This window comes from Agelaius tricolor, unplaced genomic scaffold, assembly GCF_023055355.1.
Source record: "Agelaius tricolor isolate 1412-34295 unplaced genomic scaffold, bAgeTri1.0.p SCAF_9, whole genome shotgun sequence".
NCBI lineage: Eukaryota > Metazoa > Chordata > Aves > Passeriformes > Icteridae > Agelaius > Agelaius tricolor.
This window is the reverse complement of record NW_027269269.1, coordinates 23,167,590-23,182,587: the sequence shown is the minus strand read 5'-3', so window position 1 is coordinate 23,182,587 and position 14,998 is coordinate 23,167,590. Positions and strand designations below refer to the sequence as shown.

General features: G+C 49.3%; 1 protein-coding gene across 1 annotated transcript; it reads right to left on the bottom strand.

Moving 5' to 3' along the window:
• Positions 1-1,488: 1,488 nt before the first annotated feature.
• Positions 1,489-9,379, bottom strand: TRIM45 (tripartite motif containing 45). The gene is made up of 6 exons (XM_071433246.1): positions 8,915-9,379; positions 6,025-6,758; positions 4,874-5,003; positions 2,967-3,081; positions 2,620-2,746; positions 1,489-1,823 (listed from the first exon to the last, which is right to left on the bottom strand). The coding sequence occupies exons 1-6, from the start codon at positions 9,238-9,240 to the stop codon at positions 1,672-1,674; spliced, it is 1,584 nt and encodes a 527-aa protein (XP_071289347.1). The 5' UTR covers positions 9,241-9,379; the 3' UTR covers positions 1,489-1,671.
• Between the last annotated feature and the right edge of the window lie 5,619 nt (positions 9,380-14,998).

Here is a 14,998-nt window from a genome sequence, read left to right as displayed (position 1 = left end):
AAAAAACAACACATCTAAGGGGTGGATGGAAAGAATTAGAAAGACACAAAAAAATTAGGCATTTGGGTTTATATCACATTCTGCATTGACTCTGTACATAGCAAGGATGAGAAGGAGTTACTATTTGTTCCATTAATAGCTAACTCAAACTAAACTTTTGCTTTGAAATTTCAGACTCAGCAACCTTAAATTGCCTAACTTGAAGATTTAAACTGTCTAGCCTTCCCTGACTGTTTGACAGGGAAGCTTTCTGGATGATTTATGGAAAGCTATAAATAGCATTTGCATTTATAGCAAGGATATCTATCTCCTTTGCTGGGAAGAAGTTCCAAAACTGGCTTTGTAAGATTAACAAACAACAAATGAGAGACTTCTAAGGCTGAGCAAGCAAACAGACAGTGCAGGTTTCTACTATTTACAAGCCAGCTGTCATACTGCAGAAAGCAAGACTTGGTCCTTGCTGTTGACAGTGGAGCAGCATTCCTCTCCCTCCCTGAGTGACCAGCAGTGGGACCTTTGTGCCCAGCTCCTCAGGCAGAATTAGGAGCCCCTAGCCACACACACCTACTGGCAAGGTAACCCTCAGGGCAGTGGTGATCCCAGCCTCAATGACAGAAATGTGCTTTCTAAAGGAAGGTATTCAGGGTGTCTGCTTCACCCAGGCAAGCAGACGGCAGCAGGGTGGCAATTGCCCTTCCAGGGAAGTGCCTCTTCCTCAGCACAGATGCCATTTCCCCAACTGTGGGTTGGTAAATGCCTTGCCAAGGTTGCACAAGCCAAATCCAGGAGTTTTGCTGTGTTCCATCTCCTGTGCTCCAGTTCTGGACAGACAATTGCAACTTGTGTCTGTGAGTCCTACTGATGCTCAGACTGCCCCCAGATCTTCCCTTGGTGAGCTGGGCACTCCCCTGGCTCCCCCACCACCGCCAGCAGCAGCACTGTGTCCCACATCATCTCCGTGGAGAACAAACAGACCAGGTGAATGATACTCTGATTCCTGCTCCTATCAGTGCCAGGAGGTTTTCTGGGCCCTCCTGCAGATACATTACTAACTCACCTGGCCTGTACTTTGCAGGCAGGGTATAATGAGACTACAGTATACCCAGAGGAAGGGTAGGAGTTGCAAACAAAGAGCAGCTCCCAGAAGCATGACTGTCCTATGTGCACACATCCAAGGCTGGAATCCAGACGCATATCCAACAGGGAGGCAGAAGCCATATTCAGGTTGCCAAGCCCTTCCAAGGCATGATGACAAACCCTTTGGAATGGGCCCCAATAAGCAGCTTTAACCTCATCAAGAAGGACAGCAGAGGCTGTTGACCCTGCAGAATAGGACACATCTTGACCCTCCTGTGAGGTTACTGCTCAGAGTGAGCTTCCCCTTACATCGTGTCCTCACAGGCCACAAGTCCTCAGAAATGTAGGCAGCAGTACAATTCCCAGAATCTTCTCCTTTTTGGGCACAAAAGAACTTTGCATACACACCCCTTGGTGGAACATAAGGCACGGTTTTTATTTTCCCTCATCCCCCCTCTCTCAACTCACACCCATCACACTGTTGGTTGGCAGCAAGGCTGTGCAGGGATCAATCATATGGATCCTCATGGATCGTTTGTGCTCCTGGAGCAGCCAGCAGCAGTGCCCTGGACTCCCAGGAGCTCACCTGGCTGCTCAGAGTGCCACTGTCCTGAGCAAACTCCTCTGTGAGGTGTCACTGGGTGGCCCACACAAACACTCTGAGCTCTCCTTCACTTGTCCACAGCATGACCAGTGGTGGCAGCCAGGGTGACCTTTGTGTCCGTGGCCACAGCCTTGGTACCCACCTGCAAGAGAAGAGGCACCAGCAGCTCAACCCAAAGTGAGCCAGAAAATCCCAGTGTGTTATAGGCATTGGCCCCAGGACTTCTCTAAAGTGTGCTGATGAGAACACAGCATATTCAAAGCCAAAATTGCCAGAACTCCATAAATAAAAGAACAACTCAACTCAATAGTTGGGGAAAGGTGATGATTTCCATCCCCCTGCCTGTTGAATAAAGCAACACCTGGGCATCCAGAACCTCATGCCAGCTGCTTGTGGCTATGGTCAAAGATACAGATCAAGCACAGAATAAGGAAGAGGTCAGTTCTATTCTAAAACACACAAAACACATGATGACACATACAGGTGAAGCACAGGGAAGATGGTTGGGATTAAACAAGTAAGGGAGTTGAACTCTTGTCCTAAACATGGAGTGAGGCTTCTCCAGAGTTGGTCACTGTGTCACACAGCCCACAAGCTCCCAACATGCCAGCACTGGAACAGGAACACTGTAGGTGCAATGCTGCTCAGCCTCACTCAGAAGGGCTGAAAGGCTGAGGTGCCCTGCCCCACCTCCTGCACAGCTGGCTCAGGTCCCTGTCTATGGGATGTGCCATAAAGCCCCTCTGTGTGTCCTGCTGCATTTCTCCCTGCTGCAGTCACCCCACCAGAACAGGTGCACGCACAGTCTACCACATTCCTGCTGCATGTCCAAGGTGGGAGCTGGGTGAGAGTATCTCCTCACACCTCCATCCACTAGGGAGGACCTAGTGCAGCAAATCCTCCTGATGCCAGCAGCGTGGGGAGAGCTGAGCACCCACCTGGCATGGTCCCACCACAGGCACAGCGAGCGGCTTTCTGGCCTCCGCTGGAGCAGAACGTGCAGCAGTGAAACACCCCCTGGTGCTCACGGAACTTGGGCTTCACCATCAGAGTGAAGGGAGAGCCCTGCAGGGGACAAGCAAACAGAGAGGCTGCTGCAGTGGGCGCTGTCAGATGTGCCTGCGTTCTCAGACACCATCTGGGTGACCCTGTCAGTCACAGATCACTAAGCCCAGCCTTGAACTGCTGCGTGGTAGAAATAATCCTTAGACAGATTTGAAACAAATGCCTAAGAAAAGAAAAGTAGGTAAAGAAGAAGCAGTGCAAGAGAAACAAGAAATGCTACCTGCACATGTTGCCCTTTCACACAGACGCAGACAGCATACAAGCCTGGCTCCTCAGGGCTGTAGGAAATACAGTAGGTCCCATCACCATTATCACACACTGTTGGCTTGACTGCACTGTGAACAGTGGAGAGAAACCCAAGAGGTCAGTGACTGGCAGAAAATTGCTTTAGATGTAAACCAGAGTTTGGCCTAGATTGGCCTAGAGTGGCTTTCACACACCCCTGCTACTGGAAGCTGCAGTTACCTTACAAAGGAAGTCACAGAAAGCCAGTTGCACTGCAAGGATTTGTAGCAACCTGCACACCGAAAGGCATAAGATGACACATAGCACACTTAGAACTCAGATAGTCCCATCAGATAAGAGCCCACAGAAATGGGGTAAATTCACAGCTTCAGCAAGCAGCTACCTACAGAAAAACCTATTAAGAAGACAGGATATAATAGGGTAGGTTTGAATCACTTTAACCACTCTCCCAACTGCACTGACCCCAACTCTTCCCTTCAATGCTGTGGAGTTCTAGGTCCCTGCTGGCAAACTCTCCCTTTTCCTAGTCAAGCTCCTTGTGTTTCACAGGGAATTCTGGTGAACAGAGTGCTAGAGAGAAAGCCTCAGCTGGTTACTCGGGATAAATTGCCTGCTCCACAGGAAGATGGAAAGCTTTTCACAGACAATTATCAGGCAGCTCTGCATAGAGGAAGGTGTTCTTGCTAATCCCTACTAATTAGTCTCCCGGGCCCCATGACATGACAGTTTATAATCTGTATTCCCCACCCCCAACACTTCACATCAATACAGCTGCCTACATAATTTCCTGCCATGAACTGTGTGGTGATACTTCATGCTCTTCTGCAGCTGTTGTGCCTCAAAGCAAAGCCAGACAGCTTTGAGCAACCCATGCAGCAAGTGCATACAGCCAAGAGCAAAAAATGGAGTTAATGTGGCCACAGCGACCTCTACCCCACCAAGAGAAATCCAGAAATCCATGGGGCATGCACCTTCCTACATTATGGGTGCACTTATGGAAAGAAGGTGCATTGGAACAATACTCTTGGACAATGATGCTCTATTGATAAGCATCTGTGCAGCCAGCACTGCTTCTGTGTGCTTTGTCAACACAGCAAAGGGTTTTAGCATCCCATCCCTTTTTTTCACCAGGTCATCCCATCATGAGTGTTTCTGGAACAAATTAATGCTGGCATCTGGTTCCAGCTACTATAAAACAATAGATGTTTTTCTTAAGAACTAACCCCCAACTGAGTCTGCTTTTGTGCCTGGCTACTCTTTAGGGAAAGTGTGGTTTGGAAACAGTTTTAATTTTTTCTGGTTGTTCATTTTCCTTGTGGAAACACTGAGGAGCTCAAGTGCAGCCTTTCCTGGTTTTGCTAGAAAACCTTCAAACCTCTTACAGTACTCAATGCTTTCAACCACAGGAAAAAGTACAAAAGCACAACACAGATTCTTTCTCCAGACCATGAAGAAGGCACTCCCATCAGCTGTCAGAGGCTCACGGTGCTGGTGAACTGTCTGACTCGTGACTGTCATCCAGGGGTTGCAATGACTTACACTGTTTAGGCATTAACAAAAGCAGGAGCCCCAGGTGTCTGCTGGGAGCAGTGAGAAGGAACAACAGCTCCCTCTGCCTAGCAACACACACAAGGAGTTGAATCCTTTAAGAACCTCAAATCACTGAAAGACTTAATACAAATCTCTGTCAGCAAATCTCAGCAATCACTGTCCAGCCAAACACAACCAGTAGGAAGCAGTATGGGAAAGAGTAGTGCCTTTTCCTCTGCAGATTCTGACCCTCATGCTGAAGAACATCCCCCCACCCACCTAAGCAAGCAGGGAGCCAGGATAAGGGAGGCAGAAAGGCTAAGCCAGGGATTTCTTGGGTGAGATACCCACCAGTCCCTCTTGTCCTTGTGGGTGATGGTGACCCGCACAGCCTCTCCTCCCCGCCCCAGGCGCTCCCCCGCAGTGTCCCTGCACAGCAGGGTAAAGCCACTCAGCTGGTTCTGACGGGCACTGTGGAGATCTGGGGAAAAAACAAACACCAAACCAGAAAGAAACAGAACTACAAAGGATTCAAGTGAAGCCATGACTGCCACCTCCCATCTATTTTGCAGAGTGGCAGCCCCATCAGAGCACAGCCAGGACTTTGCTTCCAGGTTTTACAGCTCCTTCCAAAAGTCAACATAACTCTGGGTATCAGGACAGAGTGGGAGCCATGAGTTCTTAGAGATGTCTGGCAGGTTTAGCCCAGAGATCTGCACAGACCATGGAGGTCTTTTTGTCTGTCACTCTAAGCCCAGCTGGCACCTTCCCAAGAAGGCCTCAAGATGCTCCATGCAACCCAGAGGAAGAAAGAACAGCCCCACTGTGCCCCAGGGAACTCAACACCTACAGTTTGGCATGGAAGGGACTGAACAAGTTCTGGGTCTGTCTCATCTGCCCTGCACAGACCATTACTGACCAGAGCTGGCTGTGCTCTGTGGGATGGTCTGAACATTATCTGTTTGCTGGCCCAGCTCCAAGTCCTTAGGGAGCAAATATCCATAAAACCATCAAGGTACTGCCAGGTATTCCTAGAGCAATCTCAGCAGAAGCTGTAATGGGAAAAACTTAATCAGCCACAAAGGGGATCTGCCTGGGCTCATGCTGCAGAACAGCCTGGAGCACCAGCAAAGCATCACAACCTACTATTGCAGGTGCCATTCCCATCCCCTGAGAGAGCCCTCCAACCCAAAGTGAGCCAGAGAATCCCAGTGTGTTATAGGCTTTGGCTGAGGCTCATGCTGAGGCTGCTGATGTTGTGGAGGGCAGTGCCATATGCTCTGCACATCTGAATGAGAAAAGCTGCCTGGTTCCCTGCCCAGCACAGCTCCCATAGGCAGGCAGTGCAACCTCTGCTGGGGCTCCACCTCTGCCCTGGTCAATGTCTGGACAGCAGGGAGCCAACAGTGCCAGAAGCTGCACAGCATGTGGCTACAGAGAGCAGAGGGGTGACTTCAGGGAGCAGTGCACTCCCACTCAGCTGCTGTACAGCACCCCATTACCTTCCCCATGCAGGGTACATCTGGCTGGATCAACCACTTTATTAAGAATGGCCCCAAAAACTTCATAGCCACAACACTGCCCTGCCCTCTCGTGGGGGGAGAAGTGGATCCTGTCATCCACACTGGGGTGGGTGCTGTAAGCAATGCTGTTGAGCTGTGTCAGACGGCTGGACACCACCCCTTTGGAGACGAGGATCTCCACATCTGAGCCGCTCATCAGCAAGTGCTCCGTGAACTCCACGCCTGTCCTCATGTCCAGCAGCAGCTGCTGCAGCTGGGCCTTCTGCAAGTGCAGCAGGTTTTCCTTCTGCACCTTCAAGTCCTCCAGTTGCTTCAGCAGCCGGTCCCGGTGCTCTTCAATGGCTTTTACATAGCCCCTGGCAAAGAGGCAGATCTCCGCGGCCACAGCCTCTGCGCGACTGCGGACAGCGCCGCCCATCTCATCGACCTGGCTCAGCACATCCTCCAGGGTGTCCAAGTGCTGCTGGCTGCTCTGCAGCAGCTCCCGCAGGGCGTCCCCGTGCCTGTGGATGACATTGGCGGCGAAGTCACAGGGGTGCTGACGGTGTCTGCCCAGGACGCAGTCCCGGCACACGGGCTGGTCACACTGCTCGCAGAACAGCTGCAGCTCCTCTGTGGGATGGGAGGGGCACAGGAGAGGCTTCCCGGCCTGGCTGCAATCCTTGGTGTTCTCCAGCTCCGTCACAGCATGGGAGGCCGTTTTCTTCTGTCTCCTAGGCAGGAGCAAACACCAATCACTTTATGCATGTTGGATACAAAACACAAAAACTGAGACCCTTTGCAAATGCCTATTTGCAACGGGCTGCAAGTCATAGTGTGCACTGCTCCCTCCTGTCTCCAGTGAAATTTCCTGAAAAGACTTGTGCTCTCCCAAGAACTAGGCGGCACACAAAGGAGGATCTCGTTAGGGGCTGCTCCCAAGCTCCCAGAGTCCCCCTGACTGCATGGTCAGCCCGGATTTCAGACACAAGGCAAGTGAGCTCTAATATCCCTTAGGGGAAAATCTAGTTCACACCACTGCCAGAAGACAGTCAAACAGCAAAACATTTAATATTCCAAAAGTCAAACTCAGATTCCTTCTGCTTGACAGGTTAGGTCCTGCTCAGAAGAGACCAAAGATGGGACACAAAGAACCTGTTATAACCCAGACATCTACCATGTCACAGGGCAGCACTAGAATATTTCCATTCTCTGCTATTTTGGACACTGGGAGTTACTTTTTGAGAAGGATGTAAAACCCCCCTCTCCTAATTTGTCTCCTGCACTAATGACTTGTGGCAGTGCAATGGGAGCTCCAAGCCATAACCAAAGACACTCCAAGGACCAAGCTCTGCAGAGTTGCTCTGGTAACACAAAGCAACCTCACCACAGGCTCTTATGCTTCTCCTTTTGCTTCCCACTAACCTCCCTTAGATCCATCACATTTTCAAAGCCTTCCAGTGTTGCGTTACTTCAGCCTAAGACCTTTCTCACTTGTTCCAAGGAGCACAACCATGGCACTCAGAACCATAGAAACCTTCCCTACACATCAGGAAATCCTTTCAAAATGGTTTTCCTCAGCCCTTGTTCTGCTCTGACATCAACTAAATCAAGTGACAGTCTGTAGATGCCAGTGGGGTGAAAAAATGATAGCAGTAAATACTATAGGAAGAGGGTCACATGGACAAATTTTCTGCTGCTTTCTCCCTTCTGCAGTTATCCCTGGCAGAGCAGCAGGCTGCTATTCAAGGTCTCTTATCACTCTTCAGCTGCTCCACGGGGTACGAGGCATTAGCTAATCAGAATGGTATGCTGAAAATTACACCCGGAGTGGAAAGGTAACTAAGAGCCTAAACTATTTTCCCCACAGGCACTACTATGTGCAGGGGGGCAGGGCAGGGAGGAATATGTCTCAGTTCCTTCTGGGGAAAGAATTTGCTAATCAAGCAGAAAGGAGCAGCAAACATGGAGGGAATAGGCTGAGTTGCTTAACCCAGGCTGAGGCTTCCCTGGCTTGCGCTGATGGGTGTTTTTCTGACCCTGCCTGTCACCTCCTTCCTTCAGAAGGCCATTCAGGCTTTACATCACTTTTCTTTAGTGCCGTCTGTCCTTTGCCTGGCTTACAGGCCACTGCACCCCTCTCCTCTTCAGCTCCTAACTCTGCTGCAGTTACCTCTTGTTTCTGCAATAATTCTACAACATGTAGCAGGCAAGCACACGGGTTGATCATCAACAGGTAGCAACTACACTAGGCAGGACTTCCACAGGACTTTCAGTTTGCCTAAGGGTGCCTTTACGCACAGTAAATGGTCCTGCATGTGGAGAGAGGCAGAGCAGCAACTCAACGCTCCCCTTTGGGGGAGATGTGTCTTTCCTTTGGGAGATGTGTCTTTTCCAAAGTGGGACAGTACAGCATGTGAGGCTCTTGTCCTGCTGATACCTGCCCATAGCCCTGCCTGTTGCCCAGTGACACTAAACTGAGGTGCTACCCAGCATGTGGACACCACTACAGGCAAAGGGTGGCCTGATTTTGGACGCAATGGCCAATAACATGGCTGATGGATCTATTCCCAGGAAGTTCAAGAATTGTTTGGACAACACTCACAAGCTCATGACATTCCTGGGGCTGTCTTAGGCCAGGACTTGGACTCGATGATCCTTGTAGGTCCCTTCCAATTCCAGACATTCTATGATTCTATGCTAGCAGCTTGCTTGTCCCCACCCGAGTACAGAGCATCCCTGCGGACATCCTCTGGCCAGGGGTGGTGAGCGGTGGGTAAAAACGGGGAGACACGCCAATTCTTGCTCCGGCTCGCCCTGAGCGGGTCCCTGCCCGCTGCGCCCTCCCCCGGCCGCGGTGTCCCGGTGTCCCCGTCCCGCCGCCGCTCACCTGTGCGCCCGGCAGCAGAAGCGGCAGAGGCGGAGGCCGCAGGTCAGGCACCGCCCGGCCGCCGCCCCGTCGGCGCAGAGGTCGCACCCAGCAGCGGCCCGGCCGCGGCTCCCGGCCAGGCAGTCGGGGGGGAGCTGCCCCACGCCGCCGGCCGGCAGCGACAGCTCGGCGTCGCACACCGGGCACAGGACGGGGCGGGCGGCGCCCGGCGGCCCCTCCGGCGGCCCGAGCCGCCGCAGGCAGGGCTCGCACAGCGAGTGCAGGCAGGGCAGCAGCCGCGGCGACACGTAGGGCTGGGCGCACTGCGGGCAGCGCGGCCCCGACATGCCGGCAGCCCGCGCGGCCCCTCACGGCCGCTCCGCGGAGCATTCCCGTCGGGAACGCCTCGCGCCGCCTCACACCGCGGGCTCCTTCCCCGCCCCGTCGCCGCCCGCCCCGTGAGGAGTGCGGGGGCCGCGCTGTGAGGGGCGGGGGCTGCCCGGGGACCCTGCTGCTGCTGCTGCTGGCCCCGCCGCTCCTCCTCCGGGGAAGGCGGCCGGAGGGAGCTGGCAGCGCCCTTTGTCCTCGTCCCCCTCGCCGAGGCGCGGAGGGACGGACCCGCTGCTCCCCTCCTCTGGCACCTGCGGGGCTGTCTCCGCCGGTTGTGTGGGAAACGGCCCCTTCCCACCCACCGCCGGCAGATCATGTTTCCACTTCTAGTTCCAAACTTCCAGGTTTACCGCCTGACTGGCCACTGCAGCCTCTTTGTCGGTCTGCTGGATGCCTTCAAACCTTGGGAGTTTTTCCTTCGGATCACTGGAGAGCTGAGCGAGAGCGGTGAAACTTTACCTGAGACGGTGCAAGGCGGCCGGGCTTCCCTGCGACTGCCCACCGGGACGGGCTGGGCTGGTGGCTGTCCTCAGTCACTGCACCGGGAATTGGGAATACTGCAAAAGGCAGGCTTGGAAAGCCCAGCGTCTGTGAAGCCCTGCATGATGCCCCGTGGACTTTGATGGCAGCTACACGGTTGTCTTTATCAGTCTGATGTGTAAGCTCTTCAAAGACTGAAACCAATTCTTCTTGTTTTGAAAAACGCTCTTTTCTATAAAGTGTCCTCTAGAGTACTGCATTCAGCCCTTAATAATTGAACTTTTTACCAGCCTCTCCATTAGCTTGCCCAGGACATTCAGTATCTTACCTGTCCCATCCTGCTGGCCGTTTTGAATATAATGTAATGTGAAGAGCATTTGAGACTTCTGGAGTTTCAGTTCCTTAAGTCAAAAATCAACAGCCAGGAAGATTCCCAGCCAGGTTTTTGTTTTTAGAACCAAATGGACCTCTCTGTCCCTTTACAGAGCAGTAGATAAATACTTAATATCTGTATATAACACAAGTAAATATTTCCTCTGTAACAGATGTTAATGCCACTCTGATGCCCAATGGCTTAACACAGAAATCATCTTCTTCTTGTGATACATTCAAAACATTTCTGTGTCTTTTATGTTGTAATACAAGATCAAAGTTTTAGGTCATGATGAAGTGTTTTCAACCTCAAAGCCAATCAAAAGAAGAAAGATGTTCCAATAGCCTTCTTCACATTAACTATTAGCAAGTGCAGTGGCTGTGGAGGTTAGAGAGGATAAAAGCTGCAGTAATTGTGAGAGAAGATTACTTGATAACAATATTCAATATTGTCACAAAGAAAGACTGGTTCTTCTAATCATGCTGGAGGAAAGAATAGTAAATGGCCCTGTAAACGTGGGTGTGGGAAGAAAACAGGGGAAGAGTCATAATGTCACCTTTGTGCAGAAAAGATCAGCTACCTAGAGAACAGCAGCATCTTCCATCACTGCAGAGAGATGGTGGAATAAGCCATGACTGGCAGTGGCAGAGGAAATCTGAGGATCCAGCCCAGCTGATCTGATCACCTGCCCTGCCACTGATCAGGTTGGAGCACAGATTGCTGCTGAGTGATGCATTTATGAGTAACAACACAAAGCAGGAGCACTCTCAGGGTGATTAGAAGAAATTGTAGTGAAATGGGCTGGAGAGAATCAAGGGAGCCCTGTGAGACTTGGGGAAAGAAAGGAAAAGCAGAAATCCAGAAAAAAACAAACCAAAAACTGAACCCTCAAAACAGGAGCTGCATTAGTACAAACTCATGATTCCCTTTGGTTACTTTCCCCATAATATTGCTTTCTTGGGTACTGTCAGCCAGTGGAGGAAGCCCCTGTGCCACTACATCCTAAATTGTGGAAGGCAACTCAATGGACATGAAAACTGGAGCTCTGTGAATATCTCCAATTAAGCACATTGGTCTGCAAAGCACTGCAAGAACTTGACTGAGAGACCCTCTCCCATCTTGGATTATTCAGTTTGCTTTGTAACTGATCAAAATTTACAGATGAAGAATCCAATGTGTTAATTTCTATACACTGGAGGGCAATAAAGGAGCATAGTTACATAAATAGAGCAATGAAAATGTCATTAAAATTAAGCCAGTGTTTTCCTTTTTCCATAAGAGTTGATGGATAGCTAATTATTCTCATTTGACCCAAGATCTACTTGAAATTAAGTCCTCTTTAAACTTGTTTTCCTGCCCCTATTGTTAATAATGCCTATCAAAGCCTCCCAGAGTAGTTGCTCTGAGTGATCTGGTCTTCCCCCACTTTACTTTCACTGCCAGCTCCTACCTCTTTTTCCTGTTTATCTGCTTCTCATTTCCTATGATTAAGCTCTAGATCATTACACTGAGATATGGAATATTTGTTTCCTTCTCCCTTCTTGTCAAGGACTTCTGACTAATATTTCCATTCTATCTCCTAATTAGCCTCTTCTGGGGAAAGATTTATGCTGCTTTCCCATTAATATTTTTATGAAGGAATATTGGTAAAACTTTTTATAGCATGTTCAAAAAAATCTTTAAAGCATAATTTCCCTCCTAGATTCTGTAAGTGGTGTCTGTATGGTCCGTTTATCAAATTTTGAATTGGATGCCTCATGCTTCCCTGAACCTATTTACTCTGGTAATTTTAGGGAGTTGTTTCCAGATATCCTGCCATAAGAAACAAACTGAAAAAGTGGTGAAACGGAAGTCATTAGTGAACAGGACTGAAGAAAAGTCCCAGACGACTTGACAGAAACCTGAGAACTTGTCAAAGTGGCAGAGCTTAGCTTAATGGCAGCCAGAGGAGTGTGGAAAATGACTTATTTGGGGAATTTACAAAGAAAAGACAAGTAGAAAATACTGTTGGCTTTTTTCCTGCTGACCAACAAGAGCAGTTTAGCTGTGAATTTGTCAGCCCTGGGAAGTACTGTGTTTCAGAGACTTCTCTGAATGTGGCAGAGCTGCCAGGCTGGGTCTGGGAGTACTTGATGCACCACTACCCAGCTGACAGCTCTTCCCCTATATATCAACCTCAACCAGAAAATCCAACAAAGGATTTACAACATCTCCCAATTTAAGGATTTACAAACATCTCCCAATTTAGGCAGAACCTCTCCCTCAGTCAGCTAAAGATGCATTTGAAATTATGTGGCAATTGAATGGTGAGAGGAGCATTTCTGTGGGGCACAGAGGCTGGTGTCATCCCCAGCCCTCACTTTCTGCATCCAGCCTGATGCCCATGGTCTCATCACACTATGGGTAAAAAATTTCTTCCTAACATCTAACCTCTCCTTTTTTTAGTTTGAAGCCATGGATGTTTTAAAAAGAGGCACCCTTTGACCTTTACTTGTGCCGGGCCTCAAACACACACAAGTAAATTGCCCCAAGCCCAAGTCTCACGTGACAAAATTTCTGCAAGCTGATGGCACATGGGGGAATGTGACAGCTGCAGCAGAAGGACAACACTGATCTCCTGCTTGGGAACACCACTTGGGACAGACAGAGAGAGAGGACTTCTGTCCTGGGATATCTCACAGATTTTCTACAAAGCATTCCTAGGGGAACTCACTCTTCAGAGAAACACCTTCACTACCAAACGTCTCCCTTCACACATATACACTTAAATTTGCCAGTAGCTTTTAGTCTTCAGGCTTGTGTTGAGCTTTGGAGACAAAACTAAACTGAATCTCAAGTTACCTCATTTAACATAAGCCCATGTATCTTCATTTTCATGCTGGACCCCAAAGTACATTTCTGTGAGCTGCTGCTGTCACACATCAAACCTGTGCTCCAGCAGGACTTCAGCCACGGCAGTGTGACCTGGGAGAGGTGAAGGAGGAAGGCAGCCAAACAGCACACCTGGCAGCCTGAACCTCTGCCACTCAGTGAATAATGGGAGGTTCACCATCATCACACATGGACTTGGCTTAACCCTGAAACAGCAAACAGGAAGTGGATAGGGCATGGAGATGGGCTAACACTTGAAACACAAAGAAAGCAGCAAAAGATGTGTGATCTCTCTTGTCCTCCAGATTTGTGACAGGAAACACAGTCTGAAGTGGTCAAGCATTATCCCTTTCAGTTGGCAGCAGCAGCTCTTTGAAGACCAAAGCAGCTGCAGCCAAACCACCCAGCAACACAGGATTTGTGCAGACGCCCTTGCTGTGGCTTCTGACCAGACATTCCTGTTTTCCCCTCCTGCCTGCAGCTTTCCACCACCTGCTGCCACTTTCAGCTTTCTGCTGCTATATATATTCTTTTTAATCTCTCCTGAATCCTGCCTACATTTTCTGAAGAGAAGATGAAACTGCATTTCTTCCAAGGAGGCTTTTCTAAGGAAGCAAGTTCTTTGTGATGTCAGCCCAATAATCTTTTTTAGCTTCCCTTCAGCCATATTTGAGAGAGGGAAGTGATGTGAAAGGCTCTAAGTTTCTACATGCAAAAGATCATAGAATCATTGAATACTCAGAATTGGAAAGGACCCACAAGGATCATTGAATTCCAACTCCTGGCCCTGCACAGGACAGCCCCAAGAACCACACCATGTACCCAAGAATATTGTCCCATCACTTTTTGAACTCTGTCAGGCTTGCTGCTGTGCCCACTTAATACCGATGCTGAGAAGACAAATGGAGTTGGTTTTTTTTCTTTTCCTTCAGTGCTGGGACCATGAGACAGAAGGATATTACAATAGGGTACTTCACTGAGATGGAGCTAAGAATAAAAACCTGGCTCTTGCTGCAGGGCAGCGAGAGCAGGGAATTCACTTAGATGAGACTTGAGGTCAGTATGAGGCCTGACCAAGCATGCTTTCATGCATACATGTACACACAAAGAAATATAAAATCTGATTGCCTGCAACAGGTGTGCAGGAAGACTAGTTCCCTGCAGGAGCAGATGTCAGTCTCATGAGAGTGAGCATTTTGTTTCAGACAGGTACAGGCCAGCCTGCTTATCAAGCAGCAAAGCTTGAGTTGGTGAGTTGAATTCTAGCAACAGATGCAGTTTGTTTCTTAGTCTAGAACAGACAAAAAACACCCCCCCCCACCATAAAACTCTCTGCACTAGCAGTTTCTCAGACACAGCCTCAAGCTTCACTAGCCTTCGGCATTCCAGCAAACACACTTCCATGAAATCCCAGGGGCAGCTCATTTCTAACCAAAAGAACACTGTGTGACCCCAGCCTGAACCACAGCAAGTCACAGGCTGTGGAGGAGATGGTGGGAGGTGACTGGAGACATCTGGAGAGGAAGTGTCCCTCCCATCTAGAGGCTTCCAAGTTAAAGAAAATAGATGACTCAAAGGATTAATTCCAATCCTGTATTCTAAAAGGAATTCTCATTAATTCCAGAGCATTGTAGCAAATGTTAGCAGAGGCAACAGCATTAACCTGTGGCACTACGGTTATGTAGTCCCATCCCAACTGTGGCACTGCCGTCTCTTCTTGAGTTGAGGGATTTCTTCCAAGCAATTTTAACTGTTATTTCACAAAATACAGAAATATAAACTTTCTTCACTTCCCACTGGAAAAATAAATCATGGAAGCATCAATGAATATTTGAACAGATCCTCTTCTGAATCCCACGTTTTTTAAATTTTAATTTTCTAGATCTGTTTAGAAGAACCCTTCCTCTACAAAAAACAAAACAAAACAGAAAAAAAAAAAAAGCAGCAGCATGTTTTCTTCATTCTCCTATAACTGAACTGACTGACAGGAC

Coding starts and splice junctions, on each gene's coding strand:
- TRIM45 (XM_071433246.1), bottom strand. CDS start 9,240: ATGTCGGGGCCGCGCTGCCCGCAGTGCGCCCAGCCCTACGTGTCGCCG. Junction 5,004..6,024: donor ATGTACCCTGCATGGGGAAG/GTAATGGGGTGC, acceptor TTTTTTCCCCAG/ATCTCCACAGTGCCCGTCAG. Junction 3,082..4,873: donor CACAAGGACAAGAGGGACTG/GTGGGTATCTCA, acceptor CACTGTTCACAG/TGCAGTCAAGCCAACAGTGT.